The sequence below is a fragment of the Emys orbicularis genome, chromosome 13 (assembly GCF_028017835.1).
Source record: "Emys orbicularis isolate rEmyOrb1 chromosome 13, rEmyOrb1.hap1, whole genome shotgun sequence".
NCBI lineage: Eukaryota > Metazoa > Chordata > Testudines > Emydidae > Emys > Emys orbicularis.
This window is the reverse complement of record NC_088695.1, coordinates 16,254,741-16,278,328: the sequence shown is the minus strand read 5'-3', so window position 1 is coordinate 16,278,328 and position 23,588 is coordinate 16,254,741. Positions and strand designations below refer to the sequence as shown.

The 23,588-nt window shown below is 44.5% G+C and overlaps 1 protein-coding gene and 1 pseudogene across 1 annotated transcript; one reads left to right on the top strand and one right to left on the bottom strand.

Moving 5' to 3' along the window:
• LOC135888202 (E3 ubiquitin-protein ligase TRIM39-like) overlaps window positions 1-23,588 on the bottom strand; it is a 178,338-nt pseudogene that overhangs the window by 70,884 nt on the left and 83,866 nt on the right.
• LOC135888085 (olfactory receptor 14A16-like) lies at window positions 9,179-10,138 on the top strand. Its single transcript, XM_065415896.1, has one exon. It carries the CDS (start codon window positions 9,179-9,181, stop codon window positions 10,136-10,138), a length of 960 nt encoding a protein of 319 aa, XP_065271968.1.

Genomic DNA, 23,588 nt, shown 5'->3' with positions numbered 1-23,588 from the left:
AACTCCAGACCGGCCGTGGGCTGAGCCACTCAGCCCCCTGCTGCTCTGGAGTCCCGGCCGCCAGCCCTGCTCAGCCCGCCGCTGCTCTGGGGTTCTGGCTGCCGGCCCCTGGCCAGCCGGCGTCCTGGCAACCGGGACCCCGGCTGGCCAGGGGCCGGCAGCCGGAACCTAGAAGTGAAAGTAAGGCGGAGTGTGCACACTCGGAGCCGGCTGATGCTGGGGCGCTCCGCTGCGGCTGGAGGCACAGCGCGTGGTGCTCTCCCAGCTGGGGTCTTGCTGGGTGCCGGAACTCTCCTGCAGGCTGGCACTGGTGACCCTGTGCACTGGACTAAGCAGCAGGCAGTCAGGCAAGTGAAAGGGGCCGGCAGGAGGCGCAGTGGAGATGTCCGCGTCCCAGCCTGTCCTGCTGTCCCTCTGTCGCTACTGTGGCTGGATACCAGGGCATTACAGGCATATGCCATCCCTGCAGCGTGCACAGCTGCGGCTCCTGGGGGGAAGGGGAAGGGAGTGGCAGGCCAGGGGGTCTTCTGCCACCACCCCCCATTTGCCTGCACATGCAGTGACCCCACACAACTGGCCCACAGCTCCCTTGGCAGGAACAGGAATAACGTGGGGCAGGGACCCATCCACCATCCAGGTAACCCGGCTGCAAACGTGACTGTCCCAGGCCAGTCCCAAGCCCCCGCCCCCCCAGGACTTCTCCCCTACACACACACCCCAACCCCCTGCCCTGAGCCCCTCATGCCACCCAACCCAGACTCCTGAACCCCCCATGCTCCCAGCCCTGACTCCTGCATCATCCACATCGCCACCCCCTGCCCTAAGCCCCCCGCACCTCAACCGCCTGCCCTGAGTGCTCCCCCCCACACCCACACATCCCCAGCCCCTGAGCTCCTCCCCCCAAGGGTGGTTGCAATATGACAGTACCTGTAAGAAATTTAGGTTACTTTCACCCCTGCTTGAACCCCAGACCAGCAGCGGACTGAGCGGAGCTGGTGGTGGGCTGAGCGGCTCATCCCGCTGCTGGTCTGGGGTTCCAGCCGCCGGCCCCGCTCAGCCCACTGCCAGTCTGGGGTACCGGCAGCCAGCCCCAGGGCTCTGCTCCTGGCCTCGACCCAGCGCTCTTCAGTCACCCCCTGCTGTAGCCCACATTGGAAAACTCAGCAAGGAAAAGCGAGGGCAAGAATCACACTAAACTGATAAGATCTGCATTTTAATTGTATTTGAAATGAAGCTTCTTAAATATTTTAAAAACCTTATTTATTTTAAATACAACAATAGTTTATGTATATAATATAGAATTGTAGAGAGAAACCTTCTAAAAACATTAAAATGTATTACCGGCACGTGAAACCTTAAATTACAGTGAACTTGGCACACCACTTCTGAAAGGTTGCCTACCCCTGCTGTAGACAATGGATTCTGTGATGTGGTCTGGATGAAAGCTGGAGGCATGTAGGTAAGTATAGCGGTCAGTAGGTTTCCGGACAGGGTGGTGTTTATGTGACCATCGCTTATTAGCACTGTAGTGTCCAGGAAGTGGATCTCTTGTGTGGACTGGTCCAGGCTGAGGTTGATGGTGGGATGGAAATTGTTGAAATCATGGTGGAATTCCTCAAGGGCTTCTTTTCCATGGGTCCAGATGATGAAGATGTCATCAATGTAGTGCAAGTAGGGTAGAGGCGTTAGGGGACGAGAGCTGAGGAAACGCTGTTCTAAGTCAGCCATAAAAATGTACCCGCATGGCACCACAGTATGCCAACATTTTTATGGCTGACTTAGAACAATGCTTTCTCAGCTCTTGTCCCCTAATGCCTCTACTCTCTAAGGAGCCACAAGTACTGCTCTTTTTTTTTTTTTTTTTTTTTTTGCTGATACAGACTAATGTAACTCTTCTGCCGGTCTTAGTTGGCAGCAACAAGTGCCGGATTCAGTGTCTAGCGGTTCCTTTTCAATAACACAATGCAAAACCGTCTTGAGCCCCCATCCAGTGACCTGGGATAATTTCATACCACCCCCCCGGGCGCCTCTAGGAGGCAATACTTCCCCTCTCGCAAGCACGGAGTCTGAGTGTAGCAAAAGCCTTTTAATAAAGGAGGGAAACAATGTGGCATTATGTTGGGGAAACACCACAAACAGGATTCATAACACAAACCATGAGCAAAAGCCCCACCTCCAAGTAAGTTTGGCAGTGTCCTTTTCCCCTCGGGATCTTAAGTCCAATCACCCCAAAGTCCAACAACCCAAAAGTCTCTATCCCTGGTCAGTGCCACCCCAGAGTTCAAAAGTTTATCTGCAGAGTTTTACCCCCCCCCCCAGCCTCGGTGGAAATGGGGGGGGGGCACACAGGGTGTTAAGGGGCACCTTACGTGGTCTGAGGCCGACTGCCCCGCCTCTCCATGGAGTTCTGCTGCAGCCTTCACCACGAATGGCTCCGCTCTACCAGCCGTGCTGCGCGCTCTGCTCCTCCAATCGTCCCACAAACTGCTCGGCTCTGCCAGCCGCTCCACTCCACTCCTCCAGCCGTCCCATGAACCGCTCCAGCTGCCCCCGCAAACTGCTCAGCTCACTGTTCCGCAAACTGCTCCACTCTGCCGGCTGCTTAGTTAACACAACACTCAGTGATCTCAACTCAGCAATTTTAGCGATTTCAACTCTTAGTAGTAGGGGAGCCCCAGTGCTGGTGCACCATTGGCCCAAAGTGAATTCAGCTCAGTAATCTTTAGCTAGACTCCTAATGGAAGCAAAATTAGCTCTGATATTCAACAGCGGAGAGAGGAACTAGTACAATTGGTGTTCTAGGCTCTCAAGGGGGGGCCCATACCATCAGATATACATACCTATCCCCAACCTTTCTCAATTCACTGGGTTTTGGAACCCATGTCCCTTGTATAGCAAATACTACTTAGGTGATGGTGAGACCCTCTGTCATAAAACAGTTTCATTGTCCTTGATTCACATAATCAGGGTAACAACACTTTATTCCTCCTGCCCAAATAACAGAGAAACTGGGGATCACACAGCAGCCAAAGTGACCTTTTTGGGCTGCCCTGTGCTCATGCTAGGCAGGGTGGGTGTGCCTATGCAAACAAGATCATCCCTTGAATTTCTTTTCCACACTTGCCACAGTTCACCACCAGATGTCAAGGTAGAGCTTATCCTGACTCTGCTTACACTAACACGGCTACAAATCTGAAAACTATTCACAGAGTCATACATTCCAAGGCCAGAAAGGAACATTGTGATTATCTAGTATGACCTCTTGTATAACACAGGCATAGAACTTCATTAAAATAATATCTAGAGCAGATCTTTTAAAAACATCCAATCTTGATTTTAAAACTGTCAGTGATGGAGAATCCACCACGACCCTTGGTAAATTGTTCCAATAGTTAATTATTTTCACTCTTAAAAATATACACCTTATTTTCAGTCTGAATTTTTCTATCTTCAGCTTCGAGCCATTGAATAGTGTTATACCTTTCTCTGCTAGATTGCAGAGCCCATTATTAAATATTTGTTCCCCATGTAGCTACTTTAGAGACTGTAATTAAGTCAATCCTTAAGCTTCTCTTTGTTAAGATAAATAGATTGAGCTCTTTGAATCTATCTCTGTAAGGCATGTTTTCTAATCCTCTAATCATTCTCGTGGGTCTTCCCTGAACCTTCTTCAATTTATCAACATCCTTTTTGAATTGTGGCACCAAAATCTGACACAGTGTTCTAGCACTAGTCACACCAGTGCCAAGATTCACTCAAGAGTTCTAAAGGAAAGCAAATATGAAATTGCAGAACTATTAACTGTGTTATATATCCTATTCCATAAATCAGCCTCTGTACAGATAACGTTAATGGCATGGTTAATGTAATGCCATTTTTTAAAAAAGGCCCCAGAGGCGATCCTGGCTATTAAAGGCCAGTGAGCCTAACTTCAGTACCAGGCAATTTGGTTGAAACTGCAGTAAAGAACAGATTGACCAGACACATAGATGAACACAATATGTTGGGGAAGAGTCAACATGGATTTTGTAAAGGGAAATCATGTCTGATCAATCTATTATAATTCTTTGAGTGTGTCAACAAATATGTGGACAAGGGTGATCCAGTCGATATAATGTACTTGGACTTTCAGAAAGCCTTTCACAAGGTCCCTCACCAAAGGCTATTAAGAAACGTAGGCAGTCATGGTATAAGAAGGAAGGTCCTCTCATGGATCAGTAACTGGTTAAAAGATAGGAAATAAAGGGTAGGAATAAAAGGTCAGTTTTCACAGTAGAGTGAGGTAAATAGAGGGGTCCCCCAATGATTTGTACTGGGAGCAGTGCTTTTCAACGTATTCATAAATGATCCGGAAAAAGGGGTAAGCAGGTATGTGGCTAAGTTTGCAGATGATACAAAATTACTCAAGATCGTTAAATACAAAGTAGACTGTGAAGAGTTACAAAGGGAACTCACAAAACTTGGTGACCAGTCAGCTTAACTTCAGTATCCAGAAAGATAATGAAGCAAATAATTAAGCAATCAATTTTCAAATATCTAGAAGATAATAATGTGATAAGTAACAGTCAGCATGGATTTGTCAACGCAAATAGAGTCAAACCAACCTGATAGCTTTCTTTGACAGGGTAACAAGGCTTATGGATAGGGGGGAAGAGGTAGATGTGGTATATCTTGACTTTAGTACGGCTTTTGATACTGTCTTGCATGATCTTCTCATAAACAAACTATGGAAATTCAACCTAGATGGAGCTACTACAAGGTGGGTGCATAACTTGTTGGAAAACCATTCCCAGAGAGTTGTTATCAGTGGTTCACAGTCATGCTGGATGGGGATATCAGGTGGGGTCCCACAGGGTTCAGTTCTGGGTCCGGTCCTGTTCAATATCTTCATCAGTGATTTAGATAATGGCATAGAGAGTACACTTGTAAAGTTTGTGGACCATACCATGCTGGGAGGGGTTGCAAGTGATTTGGAGGATAGGATTGTAATTTAAAATGATCTGGACAAACTGGAGAAATTGTCCAAGGTAAATAGGATGAAATTCAATAAGGACAAATGCAAAATATTCCTCTTGGGAAGGAACAATCGGTTGCACACATACAAAATGGGAAAGGACTGCTTAGGAAGAAGTACTACGGAAAGGGATCTGGGGGTCACAGTGGATCACAAGCTAAATATGCGTTAATGGTGTAACGTTGTTGCAAAAAAAGCAAATATCATTCTGGGATGTATTAGCAGGAGTGTTGTAAGCAAGACACAAGAAGTAATTCTTCTGCGCTACTCCACGCTGATTAGGCCTCAATTGGAGTATTGTGTTCAGTTCTGGGCCCCACATTTGAGGAAGGATATGGACAAATTGGAGAAAGTCCAGAAAAGAGCAACAAAAAAGATTAAAGGTCTAGAAAACATGATTGAAAAAATTGTGTTTGTTTGATCTGGAGAAGAGAAGACTGAGAGGGGACATGATAACAATTCTCAAGTACATAAAAGGTTGTTACAAGGAGGAGGGAGAAAAAAAGAATCTTCTTAACCTCTGAGGATAGAACAAGAAGCAATGGGCTTAAATTACAGCAAGGGAGGTTTAGGTTGTACATTAGGAAAAAGTTCCTAACTGTCAGAGTGGTTAAGCACTGGAATAAATTGCCTAGAGAGGTTGTGGAATCTCCATCATTGGAGACTTTTAAGGGCAGGTTAGACAAACACCTGTCAGGGATGGTCTAGATAATACTTAGTCCTGCCATGAGTGCAGGGGATGGGACTGGATGACATCTCGAGGTCCCCTCCAGTCCAATGATTCTATGATTCTATGACTTTGGCAAGAAAATGACAGATTAAATTCAATGTTAACAAATGCAAAGTAATGCACACTGGAAAACGTAATCCCAACTATACATACAAAATGATGAGGTCTAAATTAGCTGTTACCATTAAAAAAAAATCTTAAAGTCATTGTGGATAGTTCTCTGAAAACATCTGCTCAATGTGCAGCAGCAGACAAAAAAGCTAACAGAATGTTAGGAACCATTAGGAAAAGGGTAGATAATAAAATAGAAAATATCTTAATGCCATTATATAAATCCATAATACACCCACAACTTGAATACCGTGTGCAGTTCTGGTCACCCTATCTCAAAGAAAATATATTAGAATGGGGAAAAGTACAGAGAAGGGCAACAAAAATTGTTAGGAGTGTGGAACAGTTTCCACATGAGGAGAGATTCAAAAGACTAGAGCTGTTGAGCTTTGAAAAGAGATGAATGAGGAAGGGGGTATGATAGAGGTGTATAAAATCATGAATGGTGTGGAAAAGTGAATAGGGAAATATTATTTACCCCTTCAGAGAACACAAGAACCAGGGGTCACCCAATGAAATTAATAGGCAGCAGGTTTAAAACAAAAGGAAGTGCTTCTTCACACAACACACACCTTGTGGAACTTGTTGCCGGGGATGTTGTGAAGGTCAGAAGTATAATCGAGTTAAAAAAAGAACTAGCTAAATTCAGGAAGGATAGGTCCATCAATGGCTATTAGTCAAGATGCTCAGGGATGCAACCCCATGCTCCGGGTGTCCCAAAGCTTCTGACTCTGCCCTGTTCTGTTCATTACCTCTGAAGCATCTGGCACCGACCGCTGACAGGATACTGGGCTAGATGGGCCGTTGGTCTGACACAGTATGGCCCCTCTGGGGCACCTGGCATTGGCCACTGTCGGTAGACGGATACTGGGCTGGATGGACCTTTGGTCTGACCCAGTACAGCCATTCTTATGTTCTTATATTCTTATGAGTGCAGGGAACGGGACTGGATGACCTCTCAAGGTCCCCTTCAGTCCTATGATTATATGACTTTGGCACGAAAATGGCAGATTAAATTCAATGTGAACAAATGCAAAGTAATGCACACTGGAAAACATAATCCCAACTATTCATACACAATGATGGGGTCTAAATTAGCTGTTACTATTAAAAAAATAATCTTAAAGTCATTGGAGATAGCTGTCTGAAAACATCCTCTCAATGTGCAGCAGCAGACAAAAACACTAACAGAATGTTAGGGACCATTAGGAAAGGGATAGATAATAAAATAGAAAATATCTTAATGCCATTATATACATCCATGATACACCCAGACCTTGAGTACTGTGTGCAGTTCTGGTCACCCTATCTCAAAAAAGATATATTAGAATGAGAAAAAGTACAGAGAAGGGCAACAGAAATTATTAGGAGTATGGAACAGTTTCCATATGAGGAGAGATTCAAAAGACTAGAACTGTTGAGCTTTGAAAAGCGATGAATGGGAGGGGGCGGGTATGATAGAGGTCTATAAAATCATGAATGGTGTGGAGAGGTGAATAGGGAAATATTATTTAGCCCTTCAGAGAACACAAGAACTGGGGGTCACCCAATGAAATTAATAGGCAACAGGTTTAAAACAAAAGGAAGTACTTCTTCATACAACACACACCCTATGGAACTTGTTGCCGTGGATGTTGTGAAGGCCAGAAGTATAATCAAATTTAAAAAAGAACTAGCTAAATTCAGGGAGGATAGGTCCATCAATGGCTATTAGTCAAAATGGTCAGGGATGCAACTCCATGCTCTGGGTGTCCCTAAGCCTCTGACTCTGCCCTGTTCTGTTGATTCCCATCTGGCACCAGCCACTGTCGGATGACAGGATATTGAGTTAGATGGATCATTGCTCTGACACAGTATAACCATTCTTATGTTCAAATACAGAGGTAAAATAACTTCTCTACTCCTGCTCAAGATTCCCCTCTTTATTCATCCCAGGATCGCATTAGCTCTCTTGGCCACAGCATCACACTGGGAGCTCATGTTCAACTGATTTATTCATCACAACCCTGAAGTCACTGCTTCCTAGGACAGATTTTCCCATCCTATAAGTATGGCCTATTCTCTTTGTTCCTAGATGTATTCATTTACATTTAGCCGTATTAAAGCACATATTAGTTTCTTGTGCCCAGTTTACCCAGTGACCAGATCTTATCATATCTCACCTTTGTTTAAATTCACCTGAGTTAGCCCAGCTTGCGACTGGTGAGAGCCAGAACCACTGGCCTATAGAGTGATCCTGGCCCTCTGTATATCTGGCCCAATTCACTTTTAATTTTTTATACACCATGGAACACCTTCAGCAGAACAGATTGAAGACACCCTGACCGGAATACCCCATAACCCAGTGACTAGGGCCCTCTCCCACTCGACCAGAGACTCAACGTCCTTTTCTATAGTGTGGAGAAGGGGGTATAAAACGCAGGCTTCCTAAATCCTGAGTGAGAGCTTTAACCGCTGAGCTAAACACCATGTGGGGAACCCTGTCTACCTTTGTTCTGGGTCTGAGGCGTAAACCTGGATGCCTAGATTGAGGCAACTCCTCGGCCTGCTCACCAGCAGGTTTTTAGAGGCCCAGAGGACTTTACCAGTGGAAAATTAGGCACCTAGGCCCAGATGTTTAAAGGTATTTAGGTGCCTAATGTGATTTTCAAATGCACCTGGTAGCCTAACACCCATTGAAAACAATGAATTTTATACAGGTAGAGACTTTTGAAAATCCCACCAGGTGCCTAAATACATTTAACAATCTGGCCCCAATGGACTGTAGCCATCTACGGAGTAAGGCAGCAGCTGAGCGGGGATTTTGTGATTTCCAGTGGGGCACAAATACTGGACTGAGCTGCCTAAAATGGCATTTAGGAGCCTAAGACTCTTTGTGAGTCAAGGCCTTAAGAACATAAGACCATACTAGGTCAGACCAATGGTCCATCTAGCTCAGTCTCCTTTCTTCCGACTTTCTTTGAAACACATGCCAGGTGTTTCAAAGTGAATGAACAGAACAGGCAATCATCAGGTGATCCATCCCCTGTCATCCACTCCCAGCTTCTTAGTCAGTACAATAACCAGAGAGGGCTTAAAATAAACACAAGCAATAGGTCTGTTGAAAAAGAAGCTGCCAATAAAGTAGAAACCCATGAACCTGCATTGTAAACATTGTAATTACATGGTGATGGCGAAGAAAGGGAAGGATCTGGTTATTTTCCTGAGCTGCCACATGTGTCCTACAGAGTAATAAATAAAACCAGTCTCCATGTATCTTCTGTTTCTCCTTCCATAACCATTTCCCATTGGCCTTCCCTCTGCAGTGTACATCTACAGAAGATATGTCCAACCAAACCACCGTGACAGAGTTCCTTCTCCTCGGATTCTCTGACGTGCGGGAACAGCAGATTTTACATTTCCTGGTGTTTCTAGTGATTTACCTGTCAGCCCTGGTAGGGAATCTTCTCATCATCAGCATCATAGCTCTCGACCAGCACCTTCACACCCCCATGTACTTTTTCCTGGGCAACTTATCCTTCCTAGACCTCTGCTACATCTCAGTCACGGTCCCCAAGTCCATGGATGACTCCCTAACCAACAATAGACTCATCTCTTTCTCTGGATGTGTCACCCAAGTCTTTCTGGTTATAACTTTTGCAGGAGCAGAGCTGGCCTTTCTCACGGTGATGGCGTATGACCGCTACATTGCAATCTGCCGCCCTCTGCATTACAAAGTGACTATGAACAGAGGTGCATGTGCCCAGTTGGCAGTGAGTTCATGGGTCAGCGGCATGATCTGCTCTGTATTACAAACAGCTAATACCTTTAGGTTACATTTCTGCGGGTCCAATGTTATCGCTCAGTTTTTCTGTGATATCCCACAGTTGCTAAAGATCTCTTGCTCTGATACACACGCTAATGTAATTGTCTTGATTGCCCTTGTGTCCCTTGTCGATGTGGTCTGCTTTGTATTGATAATTGTGTCCTACATTCACATCTTCTCCACGGTGATGAGAATCCCCTCTGAGCAGGGCAGGTACAAAGCCTTCTCCACCTGCATCCCACACCTGGTTGTTTTTTGTTTATTTATCAGTACAGCATCATTTACGTACATGAGGCCCAGGTCGATGTCTTCAACATCTCTAGACCTGATGGCTGCTGTGTTCTATTGTGTGGTGCCACCACTAATGAATCCAATCATTTACAGTCTAAGAAACAAAGAGATAAAAGGGTCTCTATGGAAAATTATAGGCAGGATATTTTTTCTCAAGAGAAATGAACTCCTCACACTGATCTATTAGTGTCCACCTGGAATAAAGAATTCCCATGTCGCACCTTATATAATAGCTCAGGCTGACTTTGTTTGAGGACCAGCCTATGTTCATGTTAGGATCAGAACCTGACATTTTGCATTTTCTGATTTTGGCTGAAATTTTTTAAAATCTGAAAGAAATATGGTAAAAAAAATTAAAGCATCTAAGTTCCTCAGGAGCCAAAGTCCCATTTTCAAACAAGACTCAGGCACTTCTGAAAATTTTACTGTTAGTTGCTCAAATCCTGATGAATTTTCAATGGAATGTGAAAGAGTCCGGTGGCACCTTAAACACTAACAGATTTTTTTGGGCTTAAGCTTTCGTGGGTAAAAAACCCACTTCTTCAGATGCATAGAGTGAACATTACAGATGCAGGCATTATTATACTGACTCATGAAGAGAAGGAAGTTACTTCACAAGTGGAGAACCAGTGTTGACAGGGCCAATTTGATCAAAGTGGATGTGGTCCACTCCCAATAATTGATGAGGAGGTGTCAATTCCAGGAGAGGCAAAGCTGCTTTTGTAGTGAGCCAGCCACTCTCAGTCCCTATTCAAGCCCAAATTAATGGTGTTAAATTTGCAAATGAATTTTAGTTCTGCAGTTTCTATTTGAAGTTTGTTTCTGAAGTTTTTTTGTTCAAGTATGGCGACTTTTAAATATGTTATAGAATGTTCAGGAAGATTGAAGTGTTCTCCTACTGGCTTTTGTATGTTACCATTTCTGATGTCCGATTTGTGTCCATTAGAATGTGGGAATCTAACTATATTTTGGCCCGTTTGAAAATCCCAGGAAGAGCTAATTGCAATTTTTCCATTTTCTAGTTTGAAATATCCACTTAAAATGAAATTTTTAATTTCAAAATGCCATTTCCAAATTAAAAATAAATGTTTTGGGGTGTTTTTTTTTTTCATTTCAAAATGCTAATTCCAAATTTTTAGAAATTGAAATATTTTGAAATGGAATTTTGACTTAAAATGTCATTTTAATGTTATTTTAAGTCAAACCGCCAATTCATAATGATTATTTTCATTGTTGTTTTGTAGCCGTGTTGGTCCCAGGAACGTCAACACATTTTATTTTGGTAAAAAAAAAAGAAAACAAATTAGTATTTTTGGTTTTGACATTTCCCAATCAAATTTTTAAGAACTTTTCATTCAGTGAAAATGTTTGATGTTTCTATTTTCACCCCATCTAAGGGTATGTCTACACTACTAAATTAGGTTGATTTTATAGAAGTCGATCTTTGAGAAATCGATTTTATATAGTTGATTGTGTGTGTCCCCACTAAGCGCATTAAGTCGGCAGAGTGCGTCCACAGTACCGAGGCTAGTGTCAACTTTCGGAGCATTGTACTGTGGGTAGCTATCCCACAGATCCCGCAGTCTCTGCCGCCCATTGGAATTCTGCATTGAGCTCCCAATGCCTGACGGGGCAAAAAACATTGCCGCAGGTGGTTCTGAGTACATGTCGTCAGGCCCCCCTCCCTCCCTCCCTCCATGAAAGCAACAGTAAAAAATCGTTTCTCGCCTTTTTTCCTGGGTTACCCATGCAGACAACAGTCCACGGCAAGCATGGAGCCCGCTCAGCTCACTGTCACCATACGTCTCCTGGGTGCTGCTGACAGATGCAGAACTGCATTGCTACACAGCAGCAGCTCCTTGCCTTTGCAAGTTAGCAAAGATGGTTAGCAGTCGTACTGCACCTTCTGCCGCCATCTCCTGGTTGCTCCTGGCCGACCTCGGTGAGGTCAGTCAGGGGCGCCTAGGCAAAAATGGGAATGACTCCAGGTCATTCTCTTCTTTAAGTTTCGTCTAATGGAGATTCAGTCCTGCCTGGAATATCATGCCAGCTGGAGGCTTCTGACTCAGGCTTCTCTCCCAGTCGGCAGCACTGCGTGGTCGCACCTACCCCAGCCTACCCCTTACTCCCATGGCTCATGAAGCCTGGACAGTAGTAAGGAGCAGTTCAACTATAGGCTGAACAAGTGCAGAATGGTGATAGAATGTGCCTTTGGACGTTTAAAAGCTCTCTGGGGCTGTTTGCTGACTAGGCTGTTTGCGGTTAGAAGAGCACAGCAAGGCGTGCTGCGCATCACAGAGACTTTGAAAACCAGTTTCATGACTGGCCAGGCTTCGGTGTGACAGTTGTAGTCTTTCTCCTTGATGCAAACCCACCCCCTTTGTTGCTTTTAATTCCCCGTAAACCAACACTGTAAGCCATGTCGTGAGTTGCCCCTCCCTCCTTGAGAGCAACGGCAGACAATCGTTTCACACCTTTTTTCCGTAGATGACATACCACGGCAATCATGGAGCCTGCTCACATCACCGCGGCAGTTATGAGCACTGTAAATATCAGGCGCGTTATCCTGCAGTATATGCAGCACCAGAAACTTCAAAAGCAGGCAAGGAGGCGACGGCAGCACGGTGACGAGAGTGATGAGGACATAGACACAGAGGTCTCTCAAAGCACGGGCTCTGGCAATTTGGACATCATGGTGGTAATGGGGCAGGTTCATGCCTTGGAACGCCAATTCTGGGCCTGGGAAACAAGCACAGATTGGTAGGACCGCATAGTGTTACAGGTCTGGGATGATTCCCAGCGGCTGCGAAACTTTTGCATGCGTAAGGGCACTTTCATGGAACTTTGTGACTTGCTTTCCCCCACCCTGAATCACAAGAGCAGCCCTCACAGTTCACAAGCGAGTGGTGATATCCCTCTGGAAGCTTGCAACGCTTTAGCCCAGTTGTTAGGGCACGCTTCTACAATGTGGGAGACCACAGTACAGATCTTGTTTCCTCATCGGGCAGAGGGGGGAATTTTACCCGTGTCTCCCACAGCCCGGGTGAGCATCCTAACCACTGAGCTAAACGTTCAAGGGACGTGGTGCCTCCTTTAGCCATTTTGTGAATTTAGTCCTCCTTCTCCTTGCTTTTGTCAGAATTCCTGAAATTCAAAACATTTTTTTAGGGGTGAAAATTGAACAAAATGTTTTATTTTCTTTCAATTCTTTTTTTTCCTGTTCACCAATTCTTTTAAAAAATCATTTTTCATTTGACCTGAAATGATTTTTTAAATTATTTTTCAAAATTGCCAATGGACTGAAAAATCCATTATTCAATCAGATCTATTTGTTACTTCAGTTGATGTTTAGCATTCAACCTGTTACTCACAAAATCCTTTAATCATGCACGGTGTTCATTGGATGTCAAAAGAACTATTAGAGTGAATTGGGTTTAGCAAGATCAGACACGATGATATGAAAAATGAGAGCTGGTAGCCCTTGTGATTTTTTGGGGCATTCTAAAACATCTCTAAGGGTTTTACAGATCTTTTTTTGCATTTTAATATTGTGACAGAGTCAGACCAGGCAGCTACAGGAGAGGGCAGGAAGGAAGGTATATTAGCCTCAGCCTGTTGGGATCTGGAAGTGGGCGGGCTTTAAAAGACCTTCCCCAACCTAAGGGGCAGGGCTGGGTCTAACTCTTTTGCCGCCCCAAGCAAAAAAAAAAAGGGGGTGGAGAGTATCTCAATTAATTACAGGGGAACAACTAAAGATATAACAGAGACAGGAGTGAGGTCACAGGGCTAAACGAAGGGAACCAGATGGGGACACCAAGCAGAGAACCCCGGACAGCGCCGACTGCTCCTCGAAGGCATGAAGGGAGCCAGTGGACGCCGTCCAGAGGAACTCCGCCTGGATGCGTGAGACCAGGGAGGAGCGGAACTTGGCCCCACTGTCGCAGAGTGTCCCCTCGTCCAGCATCTTCCTCCTGGTTTTGTAGATGGCTACTTTGGCCAGTGCCAGGAAGAGGTTGACAAGGAGGTCTCACAACTTAGTGGGGCCATGGATAGGGTGTGCAAATATAAACAAGTGTGGGGAGAAGTGCAGCCAGAACCTCAGCAGGAGGTTCTGGAGGAGCCAGAATAGGGGCTGCAACCTGGTGCACTCCAGATACACGTGCGCCGGGGTCTCCTTCATGCCGCAAAAGGGGCAGGTGTCTGGGATGGGGGTGAACTGCGCCAAGAACATGCCTGTGCTCAGGGCTCCATGAAGGAGCCACCAACTGACATCCCCAGCAGCCTTTGGGACCAGGGTGGAGTATAGGCTGGCCCACCAGGGTTCCTCACCCTCCAGAGGTGGTAGGAAGTCCTGCCACTTCCTGACAGGGCAGGATGTCAGGGTGAGGACATGAAGGGTGTGGAGCACGAGTGTGTACAGATGTTTCCTTGGTGTGGTCCGGAAACGAACTGGCTGCAATTTGCGCAGCAGGCTCACGGTGAAGGAGTGGGATGGCCCGGTGGGTCCCCGGGAGAGGGGCCCGATGAAAAGTTCCAGAGGGCCTGAAGGGACAATTAGTAGTAGTATTTATGTAAATCATGGCTGTAATTTCATGCCCTATCCAAGATCACATCCTTATTGTGCTCACCGTGGCTTGCGCACACAGGATGAGATGATCCTGACTCAATGGCATTACAGTCTAAAGACATAAAGGAAACAAAAAGTGGGAAGAGAATCCAAGGCACAGAGATGTGAGGTAATTTTCCCAGGATACATGGCAGAGTGAGGTCACAAATCTACATCTCCAGTGCCCTGTCCACCAGACCTTGCTGCCTCAGGCTGGGAAGGAAGGAGAACAGAGCTGCTATACTATCTAAATGCAGCTGCATGGCTGAATTGGATCATTGATGAGAACTTAGCCTGTATACTGTACTGGATGATTGATATTCAGTGAGAAAGAAGCAGCTACATTGTAGAAAGGGGAAAAGAAGTCAGTAGAACCTCTGGGAATTAAAGGGGCAGCCATACTATATAAGACCTGTAGGTGGCTGCAGAAAACACGGGATACAAAAGGAGCAACTACAGGGCTAGATTCTCAGTTCTAGTAAGCTGATGTAGCTCTGTTAATTTCAATGGGGCTACACCCATTTCCCGCAGCTGGGGATCTGGGCCATTGACCCCAATGGGGCTATGGCTGATTCCCAGCAGCTGGGTCTGCCCCACTGATCCAATGGAGCTACATCAATTTACATCAGAGGAGAATGTGGCCCACTGAATCCACTGGAGGTATGTCAATTTAAACCAAATGGCAATCCGCTACGCTATTTTACACTACTGGAGAATGTAGCCCATAATGTTTGAGTTGGGAGCAAAAGGAAAGGTTGATAAATGGGCTGTGATACTGCAAAGTGACCACCCGGGGAGAACATATTGGCCACTAGATGTCAGCAGATTATACCTAATGTAAAAGAGAGATTTGCCGCAACCACTAGATGGCAGCATTGTGTCAAGAATGAGTCATGGACAGCTAGTTCTTGAAATAAAGGATGACTATTGGCAAATGGCTGTGCATTATAACGGCGCATTATCCCTCAGAAAGGTAAACTATGCTTCATCACGCTGTGAATCATTTTCCCCCAGAGACCCATGAGGCTGTTTCACTAAATGCAATTACATTTGGGAAAAAACAACTCAAATCACAACGGGCATTGCTAAGAGCAGAGCTTTGGAGACACAAAATTGTCCATAATGGTAATGGGTTGAGTTTAAAAGTTTGGGACTCATTTGTACTTATGAAAATCTTTGAACTGGACAGGGAATAACAATCTCCCACAATAAAAAAGATGTGGCTAGACTTATTCTTGCCTCAAAACACGGATATAATTCAGGTCAGTTTGGGACACCTTTCCTCAGAAAACTTACTGATGGAAATGCTTCCTTCTGGGAACCAGATGTGGACAATATACTGTGATGCATAAATGCAATGGTTATATAGACTATGCCAGAATATGTACATTAATTGATGTATGTACACACACAAATGTGCATGTGTATCCTTCTGCACAAACCACTGTTCTCTTCTGCCTGGTTTCAGACATTCTGAAATTTGCTCCTTTTTACACTTTGTAGAACAGGTTTTCTTCAGCTCATGCAATAGCCAGTACTTCCAAAGCCACAATAGTGTTGGGATCTGACAACCAGGAAGGCTGGGATTTCCAAAGGAAGCAAAGGGAAATAAGCACCCAAATCACAGTTGGATGTGGGTGCCTATTTCCTTTGAAAATCTCAGCCAGACTTCATATTTGGTCAAGGATTAGTTCCAATATTAGAGCCTCAGCTATGCAGTGTAATGATATTTCAGACTGAGAAGAGGGAGTCAGTTCAAACACCTCTTCACAGCTGCTTTATCCTCTCTCCAACCTTGAATACTTGGTTATGCACAAAAATTTTTCTGAGTGTTCTGCTTTTTCAGGAGGGGCTCTCTGCAGATAAAGCTGGGGGAACTATGGGAGAGGAGCATTTCATTTTGGAACCATGCCAAAAGTCTTCAAACACAGTTGGACAATAAGAGCCCCAATGATAAAAGTCCCTTCTTAAACTTCCTGCCTCTAACTTCACAGGAATTTTTTCAGGCCCAGTGTTGTGAAATCCTGAGTGACGCTGGGGAAGAAGAAAGGCCCAGTCTGCTGCAGACCCACTGGATGAATTTGGTCCCATTCACTTCTCCCAGAGTGCTTCACTCTGTGCATTGTCCTGTTATAAGCAGTACTGAGGAGAGAAATCTGGGGCACCAAACCTTCCACCTCCTAAGCCTACATCACCAGACAGTCCTCTACTTTCCAGACATTTCCTAGCTGAACAGTGCCTAAAGCAATCGCTCAGGCGCCCGATCTCCTCCCTTTGAAGTCAAGGGGTATTAGGCCACATCTCATCTTTCATGACTTGAAATTGTTCCCGGGATCCTTGTTGTTAGGACCTTCAGTAGTTTCCTGATAAGTGACACTATCATATGGCCGTGCCAACAGTAGAGCTGCTCATGGGCTAGAGACACCTCTGCCTACTCTCTGGTCTCTCTGAAAGCACCCACCTCACGTGTTGAGCCTCTTGCCCTCATCAGTCTCAGGGAAGAATCTCACACTCCTTCCACTCTCAGACCAGGACCTAGGTACTCTATCCTGCATATATCCCACATACCAACTGCTTATCACCCTGCAGGTCCAACTGGGCTTCAGGCACCAGTGACCAGTGACATTGACCAATACTCACCTGAAAACAAAGTATGTTTTAAGCAATTGGAACGAACATTTAAAAATAGATTTCAAAGCAACAAACAACCTACACACATCTAATCAAAGGGCTTCAGCTGGTTGCCTGCAGGTGTCAGGTAGGACTTTTTTCCCCAATGCACAGTTGGTTTGATGGATTCTGTTTCTCCCCTCCCCTTTATTTGAAGCATCAGATTTTGGCCTCAGCTGGAGCTGGGGCACTGGATGGAGTGGGCCACTGCTTTGAGGTGGCCAAGAGAATCCTTTTTTCTAGATGCCTGGCTGGTGCATCTGGCTCACATGCTCTAAGCACTATTTATCACCTGATTTGGTGTGGAGAAGGAATCTTCCTAGCTCGGATTCTCAGGGATCTTGGGGATTTTGCAGACAACCCTGTTGCTTTTCCTCTTGCCTTTTTAATGCAGTTGTGATTTCTAGTCCCTTCTCCAGAAATGAGCCCCTTCCGCTTGTCATCAATGCACTGCTCTTTGTGGCGTTGCAAGAGCTGCTAATGTGGCCACGCCAGTGCATTTGCAGCTGACAGTGTAAACACAGGGCAGCGTTTTCCCTGCTGCGGTCTCCGAGGGCTTGTTTAACTCCCAGCGCTCTACATCTGCAAGTGTAGCCATGCCCTTAATTGGTGCAACCACCAGTGTTTGCTCTTCCCCACACAGATGCCTTTGTCCCAGGTAGCTCCTAGTTAACAATAAGAAAGATCTAACCCACAACACTAAGATTGTAGCACAAGGATTTTTTTTTCTGAAAAATATCCTCCCTACCACTTACCCCAGGGAACAATTTATATCGTTGGCCCTCAGTCTCTAATAATTGTGGAACCACAGCATAGAACAAGGCAGCCAGCAGGGCCGGATACAATGAAGCTATTGAGCTGGGCCCCATGTTAGTGTACATTATGAAGTCCTGGGTTCTAGGTCCATAACCTGTCTCCATGCAAGAGAAGACCAATTTCTAAGCTCTTCCCCATTGACAGTTCTGTGGCTCCCCAGTTCCCACCACTGCAATTTCTGAAAGGAGCCATAGACAGACAAAACCTTCATTGCAAGTGAAACCCACTTGCCAGTGTGTGTAGAGCATCCCCCTCTGTGCTCCATCTGTGCAGGATATGAACCTGGTACAAGGAGTACTAAAGGGCGTTGTCCCTTTAGCTTAAGCTGGAACAGCTCATGTTAAAAACTAACAGAGACACTTTCAATGTCAAGGAAACACACAGATCCTCTACACATGGCGATCCTGGCTCCCAGCCCTGAGCTCAGCCCATGAAGTCACCCTGCCTCTCAGTCTTTGGTCTCACTTGAGTTTCATGAAACAGCGAAACTCCCAGAGAAGTTAACTTTTGCCTTTGAGCCTCCGCTTCTGAGCATGAACAGGGCTCTGGGGAGTGACTCACCAACCATCCTTAGAGAACAGACATGGATAAATCTTCTATCCGCAGCACCAACTCTTTTCTGCCAGAGACACCCAGAGTCAGCCACGCAGCTCATAGGCAGTGAGCAAGAGGTCTGCGTTTATTGATATTCAGTCTCAGTGAGAACAATGAAAGGGCTCTTCAGTAACTGAGCATTTGTCATCCAGATACTACAGTGATTGGGGCATTAGTTGTAGACAGATAATTCCTTCTGCGACCAGCAGTATTCTGAACTTGGAAAACAAACACAACATCAGCTGGGCAAAAGCCACACTTCTCAGCATAGTAAGTTGACTGCTGTCATTAAATCCCTGAGGTTTTTAAGGGGTTGAATTTAACCATATACATGTGAAAGAAAATGTCACATTTTACTGTGAATTAAATCAGCCTGGAATAACTAATTTCATTGTACCCAGGGGCAAACTCATTTTGATAATTTCTATCTTTTTTACATAATGGGAAAGGTGGGATCTGAATGGAGAGCTTGGTCCCAGTTTCTGCACTGCCAGTGTCTTGCTCTGTAACTTTGGGCAAGTGACTTAACTTCCATGTCCCTCCATTCCCCAGTTTGTAGAATGGGTGTAAATCAGGAAGAAGCACAGGGAGTTCAGTGGGATTGGGCTGGTGTCAGTGAGGTCAGATTCAGGCCTTTAGTCTCTCTCAGACATTTGGGGCCAGATTTTTAAAAGTATTTAGGCACCTAGTGGGATTGTGATACCTAAAACCCATTGAAATCATTGGATGTTAGGCACCTCTATGCTTTTGAAAATCCCATTCCTCACCTTATACCTTTAAAAACCCGGCCTTCATTTTTAAACCACTGCATGGTCCAGTGGAAGGAAGAACTTAGCTCCAGTTAGAGCTGGTCAGGAATTTGTCAGTGAAATGTTTTTTGGTCAGAAAATGCAGATTGTCAAAACCAAAGCGTTTTGCCAAAATGTATCAGTTCCAATGCAACTTTCATCGGGAAGTTTTTCAGGTCCAGGGTGGAATTTCTGCTCAGAATAAGAGAGCAATCCACCCGAGAATTGCCCAGTGGTTAAAGCTCTCACCTAGGATGTGAGAGAACCAGCTTCACGTCTCTCCTCTCAATCAGGCAGATCAGGAACACAAAGGCTATCTTTCCACAGCGATAAAACCCCCATGGAATGGCCGTGGCTGGCAGCTGCAGGATTTTTATCGCCGTGTAGACATATCCAAACTGCCCACATCCCAGGTGAGTGCTGCACCCATCAGTGATTGACTGTTTCCCAGCAAGTGGGTCAATGGGTCTCTCTCTTTTCTTTTTTTGTGAAAAAAACAAAAGGTCTCATTTTCATTGCACATCAAAACAAAATCAAATGTTTGGAATTCTCTTTTTCTGGCCAGCCCTAGCTCTGCCATGTCAAGATGTTATCTAACTACAGGCACATCACTTCATGTCTTTGTGCCTCACTATTCACAGAGTCATAGATTCCAAGGCCAGAAGGGAACATTGTGATTATCTAGGGTGACCTCTTGTATAACACGGGCCATAGAACTTCCCTAAAATAATTCCTAGAGCAGATTTTTTTAAAACAGCCAATCTTGATTTAAAAATTGTCAGTGACGGAGAATCCACCACGACCCTTGATAAATTGTTCCAATAGTTAATTACTTTCACTCTCTAAAATGTTCACCTTATTTCCAGTCTGAATTTTTCTGTCTTCAGCTTCCAGACATTGAATTGTGTTATACCTTTCTCTTCTAGATTGCAGAGCCCATTATTAAATATTTGTTCCACATGTAGATACTTAGAGACTGTAATCAAGTCAACCCTTAAGCTTCTCTTTGTTTAGATAAATAGATTGAGCTCTTTGAATTTATCTCTGTAAGGCATGTTTTCTAATCCTCTAATCATTCTTGTGGACCTTCCGGAACCTTCTTCAATTTATCAACATCCTCCTTTAATTGTGGCACCAAAACCTGATACAGTATTCTAGCACTAGTCACACCAGTGCCAAGAGTCACTCAAGAGTTCTAAAGGAGCACAAATATGAAATTGCAGAACTACTAACTGTGGTATATATCCTATTGCATAAATCAGCCTCTGTACAAGATAACCGGAGGATGGTTAATGTAATGCCATTTTTTTTAAAAAGGCTCCAGAGGTGATCCTAGCAATAAAAGGCCAGTGAGCCTTACTTCAGTACCAGGAAATTTGGTTGAAATTGTAGTAAAGAACAGAATGATCAGACACATAGATGAACACATTACATTGGGGAAGAGTCAACATGGCTTTTGTAAAGGGAAATCATGTCTGATCAATCTATTATATTTCTTTGAGTGTGTCAACAAATATGTGGACAAGGGTGATCCAGTCAATATAGTGTACTTGGACTTTCAGAAAGTCTTCGACAAGGTCCCTCACCAAAGGCTATTAAGCTACGTAGGCAGACATGGTATAAGAAGGAAGGTCCTCTCATGGATCAGTAACTTGTTAAAAGATAGGAAATAAAGGGTAGGAATAAAAGGTCAGATTTCACAGTAGAATGAGGTAAATAGAGGGGTCACCCCAATGATTTGTACTGGGAGCAGTGCTGTTCAACATATTCATAAATGATCCAGAAAAAGGCGTAAGCAGTTATGTGGCAAAGTTTGCAGATGGTCCAAAATTACTCAAGATCGTTAAATCCAAAGCAGACTCTGAAGAGTTACAAAGAGAACTCACAAAACTTGGTGACCAGTCAGCTTAACTTCAGTATCAGGAAATATAATGAAGCAGATAATAAAGCAATCAATTTGCAAACATCTAGACGATAATAAGGTAATAAGTAACAGTCAGCATGAATTTGTCAAGAACAAATAGTGTTGAACCAACCTGATAGCTTTCTTTGACAGGGTAACAAGCCTTATGGATGGGGGGAAGTGGTAGATGTTCTATATCTTGACTTTAGTTACGCTTTTGATACTGTCTCCCATGATTGTCTCATAAACAAACTATGGAAATTCAACCTAGATGGAGCTACTATAAGGTGGGTGCATAATTGGTTGGAAAACTGTTCCCAGAGAGTATTTATCAGTGGTTCACAGTCATGGTGGAAGGGGATATCGGTTGGGGTCCACTGGGATCAGTTCTGGGTCTGGTTCTGTTCAATATCTTCATCAATGATTTAGATAATGGCATAGAGAGTACACATAAAGTTTGCAGATGATACCACACTGGGAGGGGTTGCAAGTGCTTTGGAGGATAGGATTATAATTTAAAATGATCTGGACAAACTGGAAAAATGGTCTGAAGTAAATAGGATGAAATTCAATAAGGACAAATGCAAAGTATTCCTCTTGGGAAGGAACAATCACTTGCACACATACAAAATGGGAAATGACTGCTTAGGAAGGAGTACTGCGGAAAGGGATCTGTGGGTCATAGTGGATCATAAGCTAAATATGAGTCAACGGTGTAACATTGTTGCAAAAAAAGCAAACCTCATTCTGGGATGTATTAGCAGGAGTTCTGCAAACAAGACACGAAAAGTAATTTTTCCGCTCTACTCCGCGCTGATTAGGCCTCAGCTGGAATTTTGTGTCCAGTTCTGGGCCCCACATTTCAGGAAAGATGTGGAAAAATTGGAGAAAGTCCAGCAAATAGCAACAAACATTATTAAAGGTCTAGAAATCATGACCTGTAAATATTGATTGAAAATATTGTGTTTGTTTAGTCTGGAGAAGAGAAGATTGAGAGGGGACATGATAGTTTTCAAGTACATAAAAGGTTGTTACAAGGAGGAGGGAGAAAATATGTTGTTCTTAACCTCTGAGGATAGGACAAGAAGCAATGGGCTTAAATTGCAGCAAGGGCGGTTTAGTTTGGATATTAGGAAAAACTTCCTAACTGTCAGGGTAATTAAGCACTGGAATAAATTGCCTAGAGAGGTTGTGGAATCTCCATCATTGGAGATTTTTAAGAGCAGGTTAGACAAACATCTGTCAGGGATGGTCTAGATAACACATAAATGCAGGTGACAGGACTGGATGACCTCTCAAGGTCCCCTCCAGTCCTATGATTCTATGATTTTGGCAAGAAAATGGCAGATTAAATTAAAGGTTAACAAATGCAAAGTAATGCACACTGGAAAACATAATCCCAACTATTCATACAAAATGATGGGGTCTAAATTAGCTGTTACCATTAAAAAAAAAACTTAAAGTCATTGTGGAGAGTTCTCTGAAAACATCTGCTCAATGTGCAGCAGGAGACAAAAACGCTAACAGAATGTTAGGAACCATTAGGAAAGGGATGGATAATAGTGTGGAGAAGGGAGTATTGAACCCAGGCTTTCTAGATTTTGAGGGAGAGCTTTAACCACTGAGCTAAACACTATGTGGGGAACCCTATCTACCTTTGTGCTGGGTGGGTTCAGGTATGCCATGAGAGCACCTACTGGATTGGGCCCTGTAGGTGAGATAGGCATAGGAACACCTATTTTGAGGTCCTACTGGGTCTGAGGCATAAACCTGGATGCCTAGACTGAGGCAACTTCTCGGCCTGCTCACCAGCAAGTTTTTAGATGCCCAGAGAACTTTACCAGTGGAAAGTAGGGCACCTAGGCCCAGATGTTTAAAGGTATTTAGGTGCCTAATGGGATTTTCAAATGCACCTGGTAGCCTAACACCCATTGAAATCAATGAATTTTACACACCTAGAGACTTTTGAAAATCCCATCCAGTGCCTAAATTCATTTAACAATCTGGCCCCTGGCCCCGATGGACTGTAGCCATCTACGGGGTAAGGTAGCAGATGAGTGGGGGTTTTGTGATTTCCAGTGGGGCACAAATACTGGACTGAACTGCCTAAAATGGTATTTAGGGGCCTAAGACTCCTTGTGAGTCAAGGCCTTAAGAACGTAAGACTGGCCAGACTAGGTCAGACCAATGGTCCATCTTGCTCAGTCTCCTGTCATCCGACTGTGGCCTATGCCAGGTGCTTCAAAGGGAATGAACAGAA

Coding starts and splice junctions, on each gene's coding strand:
- LOC135888085 (XM_065415896.1), top strand. CDS start 9,179: ATGTCCAACCAAACCACCGTGACAGAGTTCCTTCTCCTCGGATTCTCT.